This window comes from Lytechinus pictus, chromosome 2, assembly GCF_037042905.1.
Source record: "Lytechinus pictus isolate F3 Inbred chromosome 2, Lp3.0, whole genome shotgun sequence".
NCBI lineage: Eukaryota > Metazoa > Echinodermata > Echinoidea > Temnopleuroida > Toxopneustidae > Lytechinus > Lytechinus pictus.
The window spans coordinates 15,895,528-15,914,791 of NC_087246.1; the positions used below are offsets into that span (position 1 = coordinate 15,895,528).

Consider the following 19,264-nt stretch of genomic DNA (forward strand, 5'->3'; position numbering starts at 1 on the left):
CAAGATTGCCACTTTCAGCTCAACGCATGACGGCACACTTCGAAATTCAGGCTTATATCTGAGCTCAGATGATTCTTTGAACCTATTCTTTAATATCATGAGGAAGCAAAAGACACCTACCTAAGAACTCGTCAAAACCATGGGCGGGCGGGAGGTACCTCCCTTCACGCCCTACACCGAGATGCCACTTGCCAACCATAGCTGTGTAGTAGCCACGCCCCTTGACCATTTCTGCGATGGTTTCCTCACGGTGTGGAAGGCCTCCAGACGATGTGACATTGAAGACACCAGGATAGATCCCAGATCGCATGTGGTAGCGTCCGGTAAGAAGAGCAGCTCTGCAAAGAGAGATAATTTTCTTTAAATTTTACAAATGTCTCTTAAGACGCATCATCAAAAGTCAGAGTCTCATTTTCTTTTCCGATAGGAATCATGCAATCATTTTTTCATCACGTATCCTTACATTGTTGTAGTATAACATTAGGGAATGCGGACAAGAGGCTTAGAACCTTTAAAGCGGGATCCCTCATGAAAGACATGGCACAGACTTTTACATGTAGTAAAGTACCTAAATACTGTACTATGTATGGTCTGCCATCTGCAGATTGGTAGATGGCCAATCATGTTACCTAATGGCATGATCTGTCCAACACGATGTAGGGCCTAATCAACTGGCTTGCCCAACTTCAAGGAATAGCTTTCAAGAAACAAAAATACAAAGATTGCATCTTTTGAAGAATATGTAGAAAGTTTAGATGATGAATCATCTTTATTTTCATGAAAGCCTGATGAAGAAGACTTTGACAGGAATGCCTGCTACAGTATCATTAGCACACTTACCCCTCAATCATAATCCTCTCTTTATATGTTTATATTGAAAGTTTCAATATTGTATTTCATTTTGAAAAATTGGTAAATACTGGATTTCCTCCTGAATCCTGATCTGTCCATATTACCGGTAGTCATAGCCATTTAATGGTGAGGGCTCTAGCAAAATAGAGGAAGACATTGTAAACCTCCTAAAAACAGAGGCAATGGCATATTGGATATCTTGACTAAAAGGATTCTTGTTTCCAGCTTGTGAAATTGAAGTTTAAAAATTCTCACAAAAGGATTGACAATTGGAAACAGAGTAAATGGCAGTTGTTCATTACTATGTGGGCTACTACTGAATAGTTTATAAGACTGCCCCAATGATAAAAATTTACAGCATCCATTTTTCAACCCAATCGCTGGCAAAAAGTGTCAACCATATTGTGTTTCTTTTTCTCAGTCAGTATGACTCCAACATCAATATAGCATGTTCATGTGATATTTCAGTCTCTTTCTTCACTTTTGCAAGACATCATAATAAACTAAATACAACGTTCAAGCATTCATTACCCTTTGAGATGATAAAGGATTATCTCCCATTACTCCACTCTGAAATGTAAGTGTTCAGTGTACTTTAGCGTAGGTTAACAACCTCCTCGTGTTCTGAAAAATGGCCAAGCAGAGCCGAAGTGGCATCTGTGACAAAGGTAATTGAATGGTATTGACAGAATCAATTACTTGCAAACATGTAGTCGACACCTAAAGTATATTGTTGCTTCATCTCATTTCATGCCTTGAGGCGATAGGGATGATAAATCAACAACATGAAAGGGAAAATTACCCCAGTTAAGCCCAGATATATCACCAACTTAAGCTCCCAAAGACATCATTTACCCTCAAAGTTAAAAGCCAGGATTCTGACCTGAATATGAATAGAAATTTGATGTTTGGGTACTGGTATTTCTCTTGCTGCAAGCCTGGCCAAGGGATATGGGCCATGCATTCACTAAGCCATTCTAATCCAATCTATCACCCTGAAATCTTTGATTTGTAAGTCAAGTTTGCATGGAGAAAATGAAGGGAAACTGGGACAATAGTCAATTTGTCACAACTGACTGATCCTGTTTACCGTATCTATTTCAGGTGAAGGCTGCAATGAATAGACTTGAATCCTATCTCCACTATCTCTCATGCTACAGCAAATTATTTCAAATGACTTGAGGTCAGACCTAAAACCTGTATTATTAACACATGATTACAACACAAGGAATATTGTATTTTCCCCATTTGCTCTTTTCAAACAGGATACATTTTATTTCTCTCTAGCAGAGCACTGCAAATTATGGTAGATTTTGTAAAATTAGATATGTGAGAAAATCGGAATGGCCAGAAGCAAAGAGTCCTTCGGACCATAATAATTTTGTGAACCCGTACTTGCCAGCAATCCTCTCAGTCACAGTTCGCATCTACTTTCTTAAACTAAAAAATAGTGGAAACCAGTTTAACGATAACGGGAATGCTATCTTAGTATGGAAGGATAGAGTATGAATGTTGGGCACGCTACTGGGGACTGTGTTTAGTTCATGCCTACACTGCAGTGTCAAATTTTGCGCAAAACATGTGACCCCACTGAGAATGTTACCAACAAGACCCCTTACATGAATTGGTTATGGGAACCAGGTCAGGAGATGGTAATGAGAACAATAGCAATGCAATCTTCTAAACTGGTTTCCTGTAAACTGGCTTGGAGGAAACCAGTTTAAATAAAAAGTAGATGAGAACTGGGTCTCAAGTCTCGTCAGTCAGTAAGTTGAGTAAGTTGAAGCAAGGCAATTCAACTCACAGTACAAGTGTAAAATAGTTTTCCACAAATAGACTAGAGATTGATGCAACTACTTTAAAAACATGAACTGCATCATAAAACAAGAACTGGTATCATGCCTGCAGCCAGGCGCTGCTCAATCACATTTAATACATGCATTGAAGCTATAGAAGTGTCATTGCTGACAAAAAATCGAGAGAAAATATATCCAATGGGTTATTACAAGTAAATTATTTACTACAATTCATACAATTACCCCACCCCCCACCCCCCACCATCACTACCAATGGCACCCGCATCCCCCACCCTCACCCGGCACCCCCTCTGAGTGTGTGGGTGTATGTGTGTGAGTGTGAAATCATGCAAACATTTCAAGCTTGCTTCTTATCACTTACCACAAAGGGACTACAAAATTGGGGAGGAGATATTTTTCTTTCCCAAGCCCCAGAAGTGATGAAAGAAGGAGGAATGAGGCATACATTCCTTAAAATATACAATGAGGGATGATAAGAACAGAAATCAGTGAGCCTTGATTTTTTCCTGAGGGAACTGTTTTAAATTGGGAAAGACATACATGTATGTCTGGAAATTTTGGTATTTAAAGGACAAGTCCACCCCAATAAAAAGTTGATTTGAATAAAAAGAGAAAAATCCAACAAGCATAACACTGAAAATTTCATCAAAATCGGATGTGAAATAAGAAAGTTATGACATTTTTAAGTTTTGTTTTATCATTTCACAAAACGGTTATATGCACATCCTTGTCAGTATGAAAATGAGGAGACTGATGACGTCATCCACTCACTATTTCTATCGAAATGTTCAAATTTTCTCCTCATTGTGAAGTAAAACAATTAATTTCTCCCTGAACATGTGGAATTAGCATTGTTTAATACTATATGTTTCAGTAAAGTTGGTACTTATTGTCAAATGTGTAAAAAATTAAATAATGTACAATTCAAAATTTCAAACAATAAAAAAACAAAAGAAATAGTGAGTGAGGGACATATTTTATATAAAAGATTTCTTATAGCTGCACCAAACCAGACCAAAAGTTTGAAGAACAAATACCGAATATGTGATAATAAACTCAGAAATTTACCTTGGCTTTTAAAGTCACATTTTTGCATCATTTTCTGAAGATACTTTTTCCCTCTTTTTCTCTCCAAACTTTTTACACATTGTTGTGGTCAAGCATTTCTACAGTAATATAGGTGAGTGGCAATCCCTCCTAGGTATAAGGGGCTTGGCTTGATGCGTGCTGATGGTCGGCAGCGACAGTAACAACATATGCAGAGGGAATTTCTCATGCATAGTATATGACAGTTTTTCTAATCACTCACAATAATTCTGAGTCCATCATAAACTTATGGGTTGTTTTGTTAATGAGATCAAGGAGATAGTGATATCTCCTTGATGAGATTCATGTTTTCTATCTGAACACACTGTAAATCATGTGCGTGTTGTATATTTTTGTAACTTAAGCAGCTCAAAAAAACATGAGATTAAAAAATAGGCCATAATTCAAAAGGGGAAAAGTAGGCGTAATCCTTTGATAACTTTCCTTCCTTTATTTTCCTTTGAAGTTCATACAACAACATTCAAAGATTTCAAAAGGCCTGAAGAGGTGCTTTTCATACCCACCCAATCTCAGAAAGTATCCGATCAAATTTCCAATCAGGTGACCTGTTCTGCATATTTTACACGTGCTTCAAGCTGGTATAAGCTAGCTTAGTAGCTAGTGACTGGCTGGTTGCTTACTTATTAAGCAATTGAAAGCTAGCAAACCATAAAATTTGGCTTAATTATTTCTATGCATGCCTTTTACAAACTTTTAAGCTACATGCATCCGCTCGCTAGTTATTAGCTTGCTGCTAGCTAGTTATTAAGTGGTTGGCCGCGAGCTTGGAATATCTGTGAGGGCGAGCAGAAAACACAAGGTATTTTTCCACTTTGAAAGTACTTGTAATATCTCTTAAACAAAATACTTCCAACTTAAAAATAATTTAAGCAATGTGAAAGCAAATTATATGAACTTGAGATATGATATTAGGCAAGGAAAATGTGCACTTTTCGTAAGGGAATGCACAAGGTTTGGGTAAATTGCCAATTCGTCTACTGCCCACTCATCCACTCACGACATGGTCTACTTTCATTTAGTCTAATGCCATTCCGTCCATCAACATTTTGTCTAACAACCATTTGGTCCATTCATCACTTCATCTAATATCCATTTCATTTTAATTCATTTTTCACAATTAACACTTAGTCCACTTAGACCAAATGGTTAATGGACTACATGTAAGTGGCTATTGGACCAAGTGGTTATTAGATGGTGAGTGGACAAATTGGAAATAACCAAGGTTTGTTGCTAGCTCATAACTACTAAACTCTGTCTAGTTCAGGCAGATGGGGGGGGGGGGGCTGCAGTTTCAACAAGTTTTCCAACTTAACATGTATTTTTATAATCATGTAGGTATGAATACACCTTGATTTTGGATCAAGCTAACAAAAATTTTCTCACAGCTATGAGGGAATACACAATGTAATCAAAGATCTTATGAAAACACACAATACATGTACTTCCCACTCAAAATTAATTTAAGATATTACAGAAATAAGCCAAAGGTACCACGATTATCACATTTTTTGTTGTTGGATGAAAATTATGATGTGAAAGTGAGGATAGCTTTACAGTGTAACAAAATCTTTACTCTCTAGAAATTTTAGTTTAGCAGAAGCTCTCGGGTCTGTATGTATGGACCTCAAAAGAACAAAACTTGATAAAATTGAAACATGAAGAAAAGGTCTTTACTGCACCATCTGTCACTTCAGCACATCAAATTTTCTCACAAATTAAATCTACAGTCTACACTTTAAGTGCCACACAATGTGATCCAACCAAACAGACCAACATCACATGGTTTATTTCCGATTCGTCTAATGCCAATTCGTCCAATTGCCAACTCGTCTACTATCATTTGTTCTACCATCAGTTTGTCAACTCACCACACGGTCTACTTTCATTTAGTGTAGTGCCATTCCGTCTTATAACCAGTTGGTCCAATAGCTATTTAGTCCATATACCATTTGGTCTAATTGGACTACATGTAAGTGTTTATTGGGCGAAATGAATGAAAATGAAATGGATATTAGACCAACTGATTCACGAAATGGTCAAAGACGAAATGGTGGACCAAATGGTTGTTAGACGAAATGTTGATGGATGGAATGGTATTGGACTCAATGAAAGTAGACCATGTGGTGAGTGGATGAATTGGCAGTAGACGAATTGGCAATTTACCCATCACATTGGTTCCAACTAAAATCAACATCACTTTGGAAGACATGAAAACATCATTATTACCCTTGTGACAACATGCCATCATTTTGAAGGTTATCGCCATTTGATTGAAGGTGTTGATGATGACTGAGGCAGGCATATGGAACAGCTTCATATTTCCATTTTTCATATTTGGCAGGGAATGGCATTGACTTGATATACCGCATGTATGACATATAATCTGTTGAGAGGCAAGAGGGTCTTGAGCATAATAAACAACCCTGTCAGGTGATAAAACAATGCTCATCAGAGTAGATGAGTAGACAAGATATTTTGTCTCTGCAAGATGAGAGGAGACATCTCCTCTTCTCCTTGTCCTCATCAAGTCAACTTGAAGACCCATCACCCCATTCTTCTTTTGTCTCCTAATCCTGAATTACAATGTACCTCATCATTATGGTGCACTTACTAGTTTTCACGGAACTACTTTGCACCTTTCAGTTATTAGCTGTGATCTCATCAAATCTGTCACGTGGGGGCATTGTGGTATGGTGGTTATGACACTCTTCTTTCAATCTGAGGAACGTGGGTTCAATTCCTAGCCATGGACTGTTTTCTTTCAGCAAGAAATTTACCCATATTGTGCTGCACTCAACCCAGGTGAGATGAATGGGTACCCGGTAGGAAGAAATTCCTCAAATGCTTGAGCACCTATATGGGCAGCGCAGCTAAAGCCGGGGTAATAATAGCAGCGTTTTGTATCCCTAGGCAAAACATGCTTTAAAAATCCAACTATTATCATCAAATCTGACAGTAAAAAATTCCAGTGAAAATTGCAAAATTTTTAGTAAATCTGATCTTCCAGTTTTACCACAATCTTCTATATTTCCACTATGTTTGAGAACAGGTTATTGTAACGAGTATGAGTAATGACTACATTTGTTGAAAACTTAAAAACTGAAAATATCTAGACTCTAGAGGCAATATATAAAGCATTAATATTATGTGAAAAGTAGGGCCTAGAATTGATAGAATCAATATTCTTCAAGACAACAAAGTTTAGCTACATGTAATTATCACTTTCAGATTATTTCATATCAGACAGAGTCAATGCACTTCAGCAGCATAAACATGATCAAATAATAACATTATTATAATAAAGTACATTCTATTAGATTTAATGTGTGATAATATGATGTGGTTCTAGACAGGCCTCAGCTTCTCAGCCTCCTGACAGTTCTGTCAGACCGACTCGAATTTGAGAATACCAGGCATTGCTTGTATCAAGAAATTTAGGCTTATCTACCTGTATCAGAAAATACAATGTATTTTCAACAATATAAAAGCAAATTATTACTTGTAATATTCCCAAAAGAAAATACCAGCTAAATAGTAGGTACTTGTCAAAATCATGATTAAGAAAAACGTTCACAGGGATTTTTCCAGGGTCAGTTATTCTTGCAGTGTGAGAGCAAATTATGAGAACTTTGGGCAGCGATTTTGGATCATGCGCCTCTCCTGTTAGTCACATCATACTACCTACTTTGAGACTTTTCCCTGAAAAGGTCTGCTTTGGGTTGGTGTGAATGCATAAAATAATTATTGGGTATTTTAGAAGGTCAAGTCCATCCCAGAAAAAGTTTATTTGAATAAATAGAGAAAAATCAAAACAAGAATAATGCTGAAAACTTCATCAAAATCGGATGGAAAATAAGTTATGACATTTTAAAGTGTCGCTTTTTTTCCCCAAAACAGTTCTATGCTCAACTCAGTGATATGCAAATGAGAGAGTTGATGATGTCACTCACTATTTCTTTTGTTTGAATTATACAATATTTCATTTTCATTTGACAATTATGACCATCTTGTTTGAACCACAAAATGTTAAAACAATCAAATTCCACATGTTCAGGGAGGAATGAAACTTTGCTCACATGACAATGAGAAAATTCAAATATTTGATATAATAAAATACAAAAGAAATAGTGAGTGGGTGATGTCATCAGTCCCCAAATTTGCATACTGACCAGGATGTGCACATAACTGTTTGGTTAGATTTAGCAAAACTTTAAAATTTAAGATCCCATTTTGATGAAATTTTCAGTGTTTGATTGTTTTCTTTCTATTCAAATCATCTTTTTGTTAGGGTGGACTTGTCCTTTGACAAGTTCTTGTATTTAACAGGTATTCTGGAGATCAAGTCGGTCTAAATACACCTAAAGTGTAGGTCTATTTCCTACATAGAAAGTAGCAGAGACTACTTGAATAGACCTTGTCCCTACCTTGACAGTCTGAACTTGTCATCTTTGGTCCTACCCAATGGGGGTTTGGATTGCTCTTGACCCTCGAGGTGACACAATGTCAGAGGTCATGTGCTATCAACAATACCTGAGCATTCTCCACAATTTGAAATTGATGAAATAACATTCACACAGAGAAATTTGATAGCTTTGTTAACTTCCTGCTTCTTTAAGTTCTATTGAGCCCAATTCTTGGAAGTTCTTTTGAAACTGATGAGGACTATTTTTTATAATTTGGGGGCAAATTTACCTTCCCCCCTCATGTTTCTCCCCACTTTTTATTTCTCGAGGGGGTTGACACAAATATTTGTTACTATTGTCTATGTCTACCCTAGATCTGATGTCGCAGATGCAGTAAGGAAAATCCTAGATGTGGTGCAACAACTACAGATAAATTCTCCAGAGACGGTCCAGCTAGTTTTAGGGGATATGAACAATTGTGAATTAGAAAGGTTCCTACCACAATATTACCCTTTTTACACAGGATTTTCTTAGCCCCGGACTATCGCTAACCCTGTACTATCCTTAACCCCATACTTTTTTTTTTCCTTTTCACACATGCGTAATTGTTTGCTAACCCCGGATAAGGAATGCTTGCTTTTCACACACGAAACTCGCTAACCCCGGACTAGTGGTAGCTCATGAATATTCATGAGCGCACTGAGGGGTCATTCATTGTGTTTATGGAGCGCGCTTTTTCTCATCGCCGTGTTCGCTGTTCATGAATATTCATTATGCTTACCTCTGATTGGACAACAGGGCCGGCTCTGTTGCGGGGCATGAATGGGAGCGCTTAGCCCACTTTCGTTTTACACTAGCGATCTTAACCCTGTACTATCGCTCTTAGCACCGCAATTGCTGGGATAACCCTGCTTTTTTGCAGGGCCAAATAATCCTGTACTTAAGGTGGGGTTAGCCCACTTTGCAAAAATGCTGTGTAAAAAAGTGGGCTAAGCTTAACCCCGTACTATAGGTGGGGCTAAATGGCAATTTAGCCCCACCTATAGTACGGGGTTAAGGAAATTTTAGCGTGTGTAAAAAGGGTATATGTTCAATATGTGAATACGCCAACTACAGGAGATCTTATTTTAGATAAGTGTTATGGTAACATTGCAAATGCATATAAAGTAATTTCAAAAGCCGCAATTGGCAGCTCGGATCATAATGACATCCAACTCATTCCCAAGTACAGGCAGAAACTAAAAAGGTTTAATTTTTGTTGAGGAATGTTAAAGAGTGGAATGAGAACAATATGATGGCCTTGCAGAGTTTCCTGGAATGTACGGACTGGGACAAACTGGTTAATGAATCATCTCTGAATGAAACAGTAACTATAATTAGCGATTACATTAAGTTCTGCGAAGATATGACCATGGATGGACACAACCAGCAGAATATTATTAATGGAAAATGAAAACGCATTAAGTAATATTGATAATAACAGAGTGAAAGAAACTTTGAAAGAATTCAAGAGGTGAGTTCTTCGTAGGAAGAAAGAATTTGGATCTGAAATGAAAAATAAACTTGAAAACTAGTAATTAAAAAAAAAAGCCTGGGAAAGTCTCAGAAGAATAACTGGATTTGAGAAAAAGAAAATTACTTCCATTGATAACCCTAACGTTTTTGTTGGAAACCTGAGTGTCTTTTTCTCACGTTTTGATGTTAGTGTCAATAGGAACAGGGTAGAGTTAGAAAACATTAAGAGGGTGTAACAGAGCAAGATGTTATTACTGAAGGGGATTTTAGGAAGGTGCTTTAAATAAAGAGTAGTAAAGCAACAGGGAACGGGGACCCAGACGGGTTAGGTGGAAGAGTGTTAAAGTCATGTAGTCAACAGCTCTGTGGCATTTTCAGTTGTTTATTTCAATGGTCATTAGATTCACACACAATTCCATTGTTGTGGAAATCTGCCATTATTTCCCCTGTACCCAAAACTAGCCAAACCAAGACAGTTACACGAATTCAAGCCTTAACAAAAACCCATGATTATGAAATGTTTTTGGAAGGTTGTTAGAGATATATTAAAGGAAGAAACAAAGAACATTGTGGACTCGCTCCGGTTTGCATATCAAGATAACAGAGGTGATGAGGTCTTGACCGGGGGGGGGGGGGGGGGGGAGTAAAATGTATTGCTGTACACATGCGTGACAAAATTCGAGTTCTTTCTCCGTGTGAAAAATAACCCTCTATAAAACAAGTTTTTTGCAGGCTTTATTTACACATTTTGGCCCCTAAACAAGTTGTCGCCAGAATATGACCACGGGGAAAAAGCTTTGGGGAAAAACATACCCTAAACATGTTTGGGTAGTCTTTAAAAAAAAAGCTTTGGAAAAAAAAATACCCTAAATATGTTTGACCCCACGATTGACCATTGACCAGTCTTTCAAAATCACCTTTTTTCTTGAAAATCAGTGTTTTTTATACCCTTAATGAATGCATGAGCGGCCCGTCTCCAAAACTGAAAAAACACCCTTTTCAACATTTTTTTTTGTCACGCATGTGTCTTGAGGATGCATATGCTTTTTTTGACTCACACTGTATTACATGTAGATTACAATTACCGGTACGTACATTTAGAAAATTGTTTGCAGATTTTACGTCGGCCTTCATTAAGGGCAGCAAGGGCAGCTGTGCTGAGACTATACTACTTGGTGTTGTGGGGGGACCGCGACGAGCGTGGTGGTGGTTTCGGCATTGGGTGGGTGCTGTTAAGACATTGATCAGTGTTGTTGATGTGTAGTGTGGTTTGGTGTAGTGTGTGGTGAGTTGTGTTGTAGTGTGATGTACTGTGGTGAAGTGTTTTATAGATGTGTGGTGTGAGGGTGTGTTCTGGTGTGGAGTGGTGTTTGGTATGGTGTAGGTTGGTCTGTTATAGTGTGTGGTTTATTGTGATATGGTGTGGTGTTTACACGTATGTGGTGTGGTGTAATGTGTTATGGCGTGGTGTTCGTGATTGCTCGATGTCAAACCAGGGCCAATTGGGTGTTTGAACCGGTACCGTGCTTGGAGCGTTCCTCCTACAGCACCAGGTTAAAATCGACACAGCTGTTCTTGCAGCGTACTTTAGGATTTGTTTGGATATTGTTAATTATGGTGTGTAACTTTGTATTAATATATTATTTAATGCCATAATTTTTGTAATTATTTATTTAGTATAATATTTTACATATTATGTTTTGTGTACCAACAGCCAGAATATTAATTTTTAATTTTTTATGCCAATGTAATTTATTTCATTTGAGCATGACAATAAATGTTGAATATCTGAATATCTGATTTCTGAATATCTACTTCACATCATCTTTGTGGAGACATATGATGGGGATCTGGGTATGAGAGAGTTGGCTGTTATCTGACTTAGGATTTTCCCCCATTGGGAAGACTTTTAACATAAATAAATTTTGAAACAAAATTTTCAACATGGAATCACGTAGGCATACTGAAAGTCGCTCGGAGTTGTAAACCAGCTTTAAAAAATAGCTTTGCAAAATATACATTGTAGGCATAAATCATTAAAATTTCCATCTTTAAACTCTTTGAAAACCGTCCTTTGGGCCTGTCACTCAAATGTCCAAAGAACAATTTCTGTTGTTGAACGTTGCATTAGTTTCATGACAATTTCAAAGATTTTTCGTTCCATTATTGTTTGTAAATATCCCACAGCTCTGGTCATAAGGAGAGCAACCTTCTTGCCCAGATACAAATTTCTGAGCAAATACTTCACAAAATGCTTCATTTCTTCTGATCTCACCTTCCCCTCCTTCAATTGAGTACTGTATTTGCATAAGAGGTGTGAACCAACACAATCATCAGTGCCATTGGTAGGGGGGAAAATGTGGGAGGAAAAACGACAAAGAGAGTAAGAGAAACATAGCCACTTTCACACAAGAAAAAATGTTTGAATGAAAATTTCTGCCCAAAATGTTCAGTCAAGAGGGGTACTTATTAAAAAAAAAAACTTTTGTTTTGATATCATCCCCTGTACTAAAATTTTGCTTGTCTACACAGTAGTACACACATATGTAGATCATAGACTAGATGCCTACGTTTTATTTACTTCCAAATATAATTTCAGAAAGGCACCATGTCACTCAAAATCCAAACTACATTTGACTGTGTATGTGTATGCCTACTCCGCAAACCAGGTCCTAATTCAGCACTCGGATGGAGAGTGGAAAAAATAGATTACTGTCTTGCCAAAGGCTACTCTTGTTGGGATCTGATCCTATCAAATTTTTAAAAAACATTTTAATATCAATTTGAATACAATGTAGGCCTACTCTTAAGTGCAAAATGTCGATTTGATTTCATACCTTTCTACGTAATAATGATCCACAGTTTCCACACTATGTGTACTTCCATAACATCAATTTTGAATACCTGTACCTCTATGTTTGAATAATATTTAAATAGATCTACATATAAATTTCAATTTTGAATACATGATACAGCAAGTTTCTACAGAGCCACATTGTATCCAATTACAGTGTACATGTACATGTAACTTTAAGCCTCTACAATCCATGGGCTAATGAGTAGCTTTACATTTGAATTTAATATATTAATGTAGTTTTGGCGAGGTGCTTGTGTCACCTTGAGCCAATCAAAAGCCAGCTTATGATCATCCAACAGACCCTGGTCAGGTATTATAACATAATAAAAAGACACCCAAAATGTAATTCCACTACACAATGTCTTGTTATATCATGCTGTATTGTGCAGTGTTCAGTATTGATTGCTATATTATGTGGAAAAGAATCTCGGTAATATAAGATAGCTAAAGTTACTTAACATTCATGGACATAGATCAGTACCACATGTAACTAGTACATATTGCAGTTTAATACAGGCATGTTGGTGAGTCGTGATCACTCTCAGAGAAAAATGCACTAAAGTCCAAGTAAAGACTGAACTATTTAAAATTAGAACCGAGCAATCTCAAACAATGAAAATTGTGCAAGTCAAACAGGACATACTATTTGCGGGTTCCATAATTTTGCTACCCAATACTCACTGATTCTGTATTAAAGAATCAATAACAAATTTGAAAAAGCATCACATATGCCTAGCCCTAGGCCTACAACTTTCTTATTTTTTATCCCCGAGTTATAATGAAATTTTCACTAAACATTATATAAAAATAATTTGTATTCATGTATGGACTTGGCCTACAAAAACTAAATGTAAAGAAATGAAGCTAATCTGAAGATCACAAGTTCTAGGTACTCAAATCTTAATGAAGTATTGTCTAAAATACTAGTAAACAAATAGTCCTCTGGCTCTCAACAGAGACATTACATTACTTCATCTGTTTGCTGTTATCATGTGGTAACTGTAATGCACGGATAACTGCATACAGATGAGACTTCTAAAGGATTGAGATGAATTTCGCCAGTGTGAATAGGGGGAGGGTGGGGTTAGCAGAAGGAGGGTAGTAACCCTTTGGGAGCTATTAAATTGTAAGTTGGTTGAGCCCAAGAAAAGTCATATAGGATTTCATGCAGGACAATGAATGTTCCCGGGCGCTGTTCAGTGTACGGTTCCTGTACAAACCCGAAGGATAAATAAAGATTTCCAACACAGTCACTCACCTATTCATGGGGCCTGCATCGCTCTGGGATACGGCCAATTCTGAAGTGCATTTGCAACAAAAAACATGGAACTTTGATGACTTGAATAGTATTGTAGAAGAAGAGATTTGGGACAAATGTTGCACAAAAGTTAATTCCTTACCCCACATACAAGATCTATGGAAGGAGTATGAGTGAAAGGTGGGCGAATGCAAAGTTGGTTCGAAAAACAAGAAATCCTTGTTGGTACATGTAGGCCTACCTCCTTGCCACAAGAGTGGTAGACCATCACACTTTTGACTAATAGTGACATCAAGTCAAACATCCTGTAAAATTCTTATATGGACTAAAAGCACTTGAAAAATATTTCAATTGGCAAAATTAATTAGTTAGACAAGAAAAGGATTAATGACCACACATTGAATGTAACCATCCACGTTTGAAAAAAAAATCACTATACGTCAAATCCATTATGGTATCTTTCTTGCTCAAATTTTCACTCCTTTTCTCAACTCTTGCATCACACAACTGGGCCCTGTAATATGATGCTTAGCGATTGATCATGGAGGTAACTTTTTTTTTCTCTATCGATCATAAACTATTAAATGCAAAATGCACTGAAGACCAGTAGCTTTCTGTGTTAAGAGCATTTTTGTTATATACAGGTGGCACTCGTCTGGCCCAACTCCAACTTTGGTAACCACCGACTAGTCTACACTCAGCAGGCACAAACCCTTGATTTTCACGTACATTGTATATAAGAATCTGATGCTAAGTAATTTAGATTTGTTCATGTTCTGTGGCTGCTTCATTTTTAGTCTTGTGTCCACCCTAGACAAATTATTTTTGTTTTATTTTAGTCAGTGCTCGTAGACTAACCATTGAAAGTCTCCATAAAAATTTAATTTATATCAAAATCTTTAGAATGGAAAGATGCTGAGAAAAAAGAACAAGGACATACTATCATAATCTAGATCTTACCACTGGGAAAACGTGCATGTTGCAAATCCTGCACAACCAGTGTAAAAGTTACCATTTCTTTTTATATGTCACAACTCACAAATGTTATTTTACAAATATTCTTTATACTTGTTTTTTTCAATAAGTCTGATTATGTTCCTTCTATAAGGATATTCATAGAGCTGTAAAAAAAAAGATTTTGTTTTACAATTTCACATTATTGGTTAAAAAAAACCCACAAGAGTATGGTATAGGGCATATAAGTGTAGGACTAGATCTTTCAATCGGGGGTGTGTGAATGTTACACCATCAAAACTGCTAAACTCGGACTCATAAGTGATACTTTTTGAGTATGGCTATTGGAATCAACAATTTCAACAGGATCATTCACCAGCATCCCAAGGCAGTGAGATCCAAACAAGCTACTTCTTCTCTCCCCTTTCAAAGTCAAACAAGTTATTGTGCCCTCCCTGTGACCCAAGTATACTCAGAATCCCCACTCAGAGACAGAGTGTGAAAAGGATTTAAGGCATCAGCCCCTTAACACAATAGTGTCTGTTCCATTGTTTGGTCCAGCTTTCTTCTTCCTCTGACCACTTCCTACCCACTTCTATTGTCCAAAGTCCCAATCGAGATGGCCTCATATGGCCACAAAAATCTCCTACACCTGAAACAGTCAGAGAGTTTTACTGGAGAAACATGTTTAGGCCTACACTGTGACTGTGGGAAACAATATGGCCTATTGTCTTTTCTTGAAGGGGGTAGGATAAATTAGGAAGACTCTGTATTTGGGAGTGATGAGAAATTATAATTATATAATTCATTACCATTTAGATTTTTAACTTGGCTTATCAGATGTCCCCCATAACAATACACCAGGGCTTTCCTGGTAAATGTTCAGTGTATACTTCAGGCCTCCTAAGACCTAAGAGCAATCTAAATACAACCTATTGTCATAGGTCAAACTGTTGAAGCGAATCAATTTGGACAATGAAAATAATGTACTCTTCCAAATATCTACACAATTGGGCATTATGGCATGCACATTTAATCAAACTACATGGAAGTTAGAATTCTTCAAAGGTCCAAGTTCAATTCTAAGACTCTCAGGTCTCTTCTTTGTTTCGATAACACTCTCTTGTATCCTTACTCCGTTAAGGTCAGCATTCAAGACTAAGCCATTCCCTAGATTACTGATACATGAAGTCTGTAAAAACCAACAACACAGAATACACTCAATATCTAAATTGCATGACTTTTTTTCTTAGATAGAAGGCAATAAGAATAAAACTATCACTGTGATAGATCTATGTTATCAAAAGAAAGAAGATAGTCTTAGAATTGAACTTTGAAAAATAATCTAACTTCTATATAGTTTGATTGTTTGAAAAAAATGAAGCCAGTTGAAATGTAAAAAAAAAACAGTCTTGCATTAAAATTTCTGGAAGGGCACTAAGTCTAAACATTTATGTTTGAAAAAATGAAGCAACTTGAAATGAAAAAAAAATAATAATGCATCAAAATTTCCCGAAGAACATGTGACTTGTGAAAAACTTGAACCCACTTTGTTCATTCAAAACTAAAACATGGTTAATTGGTGCAGGTACAAAATCTTTAAAACATTATCCAGCTTACTTATCATTGACCTTGTGGCAGTGAGTGATTGGATCTTTGACAGAAAACCAAATATCGTATTTTTATAATATGTTTCATTTAAAACATCAAAAAAATCATATACAATACTTACACTAGTATCATGACAATTCAAATGCACATTTTTAAGAGAAACAAATCAAGATGTAGAAATTTGTTTGAAAAAGAAAAAAAGGAACAATTCAATTTCAACATGAAAAAAATCCACTTAACAACATCTAACTTTGTTAACATTTTAAACCTAAAAAGTAAAAAAGTGGATCATCCTAAACACCTCCCCAAAGCAGCCATAGTCTAGACCATATCACTCATTTAATGAACAATGTTATGATATGAGAGTGACACTGACAAACTTTTTGATCTGTTCCCGCCCTGCCCTGTCTGAGTTTAATACCTGGATGGGCTGCATATAGCCGCCGCTGCGTAGAACTGGGTGAACACCTTTCCATCGCGAGCCAATCGGTTGAGGTTGGGCGTAGACGACGTTGGGTGTCCGTACACCTGAAGGTCTCCATATCCCAAGTCGTCTGCAAACAAAATGATCACATTCGGACGACGAATTTTCTTTTTCGCATCGACGAAAAAGATCATCAACAACAACAGCAGAGTGGTGCTTAGTAGACGTCTAGAATCCATCCCTTCTACATTGAGAATTTGAAACACAAGTGTTACTTGTAGATAGTTCTACTTGTCTTGGACTCTTTGGAGTTGGCGTTAGCCACCGGCACCAATTCCAATCGATCGGTTTCGGCGCTGTTGCGTTGTAGGCTAGCTCGGAGCCGAGGAGGCCGAGGCTAGCTGGGCCGAGGGGATTCTCAGAAGTTTATTTCACGCTGGTCTTTTGATGGCGCTGTTCAAAAGGCGCAAAATTACCACATCAATATTCTGTCGTGTTATGACTAATTATAAGGGGTTGAAAATTATGTGATTTGCAGATCTATAACAATACAATCAGGCAAACATAATATTATAAACGAAAAATTCATAAAAATCGGTAAAGGAATAACATGTTAAGCTTTTCAAAAATTTCCATTTTTTGGTGAAACAGTAATAAGCTGATGATCATCTTCCACTAGGCCCTATTTTTTTTGGTATTTTATCATATGAAATTATGTTCTTTTCATTTTTTTTGTTCAATTAAGAATGTAAAAAAAAAAAAAGAAATGAGAAAGAAAAGCATAAAAGACAATTAAAGTGCGATGAGAGAAAACACCAACAGTGTAATTTAGGATAAGACGAATATGACGTATTTTAGAAGATCAACAATCTATTGTGATTATTGATCTCCGCATTCCATCCCCTGAGAAAAAGTTGTCCATCTGTTATTGCCACTGTTTGTGGCGTTGAACCACAAGAGTTCCCTCCCCGGGGAGGGGGGGGGGTACTCACGAAATAAGGCATACAAGGACGTGCCGCTGGAATGGATCTCTCTTTTGGAAGAAATCCCTAAACATGGGTTATGGTTTTATGCTGGAAAATCTCTAAACATGGCCCCAATTTTTAGATACTGGCCTTAAACATGGGTCCATATTTTCCTGTATAATGTCTTAGGTGCAAATACGATTTTTTTTTGCTTGCTTGTCAAATTTAAATAAATCCCTAATAATGGGTACCTTTTTAGCCTAACTACCCCTAAATAATGGGTATGGGTTTTGAACCTTCATCCGCACACCCCCGTCCAAACCATCTAAGTACCCCCCGGGAGTTTCCCCCGTCACTCTTACATTAAGAAATTGCATGGCAGGGGCGGATCCAGCTTTTGCCAATGGGGGGGGGGGGGTATTTTTTTCACCCATATTTTCCGCGATCGGTTGAAAGTTGATTTTTGTTTCTTTGAAAAGGTAGTCCTAACAGTCACTTCTCAGCTTTAATCGTATAGAACAACATAATAATCGAATAAGCCCTATTTAAATAGTGCAAGCGCGAAGCGCGAGCTAAATCTTTTGGAAATTTCATGTATTTTATCCTGAAAATTGAACATTAAGGGCAATCCGGGTAATCCTGAACATGTTCTGTATGAATAATTGCTGCGAGCACGAAACGCGAGCAGAATTTTTTTGATGTACGTTCTGACCTAATCGAAAATGGACTTTTTAAGGAGTGTTTGTAGTTAGCCATGAAGACGATACATATTTCAGTAATCAAAAAATGCGAACGCGAAGCGCGAGCTGAAGATTCTTGACATTCCGACCTAAAAAATGAATGTTCTAAACAATTTTTGTAATCATGAACAGGATAGGTATATAACTAAACAATAATTTTTACGAGCGCGAAGCGCGAGCGGAAAAAATAAGAGATTTAAACCTAAAAACAGGACACTCTATTCATGTTTTGTAAATCATGAAAAGGATGGGTAATTGGGTATTTTCCTACATTGGTAAAGCGAGAGCGGAGCGCGAGCAGAACAAAAAAAATTCTGGTCTGAAACTGGATATAGGACGTTTTAAGTAAAGAATAAGCTGTGTATCTCAATAAACATGCGTGCTCGTGTTTTAGATTTAGACCTAGAATCTGGGCATTCTAAAAACATTTTTTTCATCATGAAAATCAATAATGCGAGCGCGAAGCTGGACTGTTAAAAAATATTTGATACTCCGATCTGAAAGGGTCAATTTAAGCACTATTTCAAGCTCTGTGTAGGAAAATTGCGAATTTTTTGAAATTATTATATTGACCGAGGATCGGGACATTCTAAGAACATTTTGTCATAATATGAAAATGATGACTATCTTCATATTCCTCTTCCTACGCGCGAGATGAAACTTGTCGATATTCCATTCTGAAAAAAGGGACAATTTAATTATGAGGAATTCATGAAAATGTTATTATCTTATTGATGAATCTGATACTGATAAGCCTAATG

General features: G+C 37.0%; 1 protein-coding gene across 1 annotated transcript; it reads right to left on the reverse strand.

Annotated features, from left to right (window-relative positions):
• Positions 1–82: 82 nt before the first annotated feature.
• Positions 83–17,037, reverse strand: LOC129274876 (arylsulfatase A-like). Its single transcript, XM_064106384.1, has 2 exons — positions 16,796–17,037; positions 83–338 (listed from the first exon to the last, which is right to left on the reverse strand). Exons 1-2 carry the CDS (start codon positions 17,035–17,037, stop codon positions 83–85), a joined length of 498 nt encoding a protein of 165 aa, XP_063962454.1.
• Positions 17,038–19,264: the final 2,227 nt, after the last annotated feature.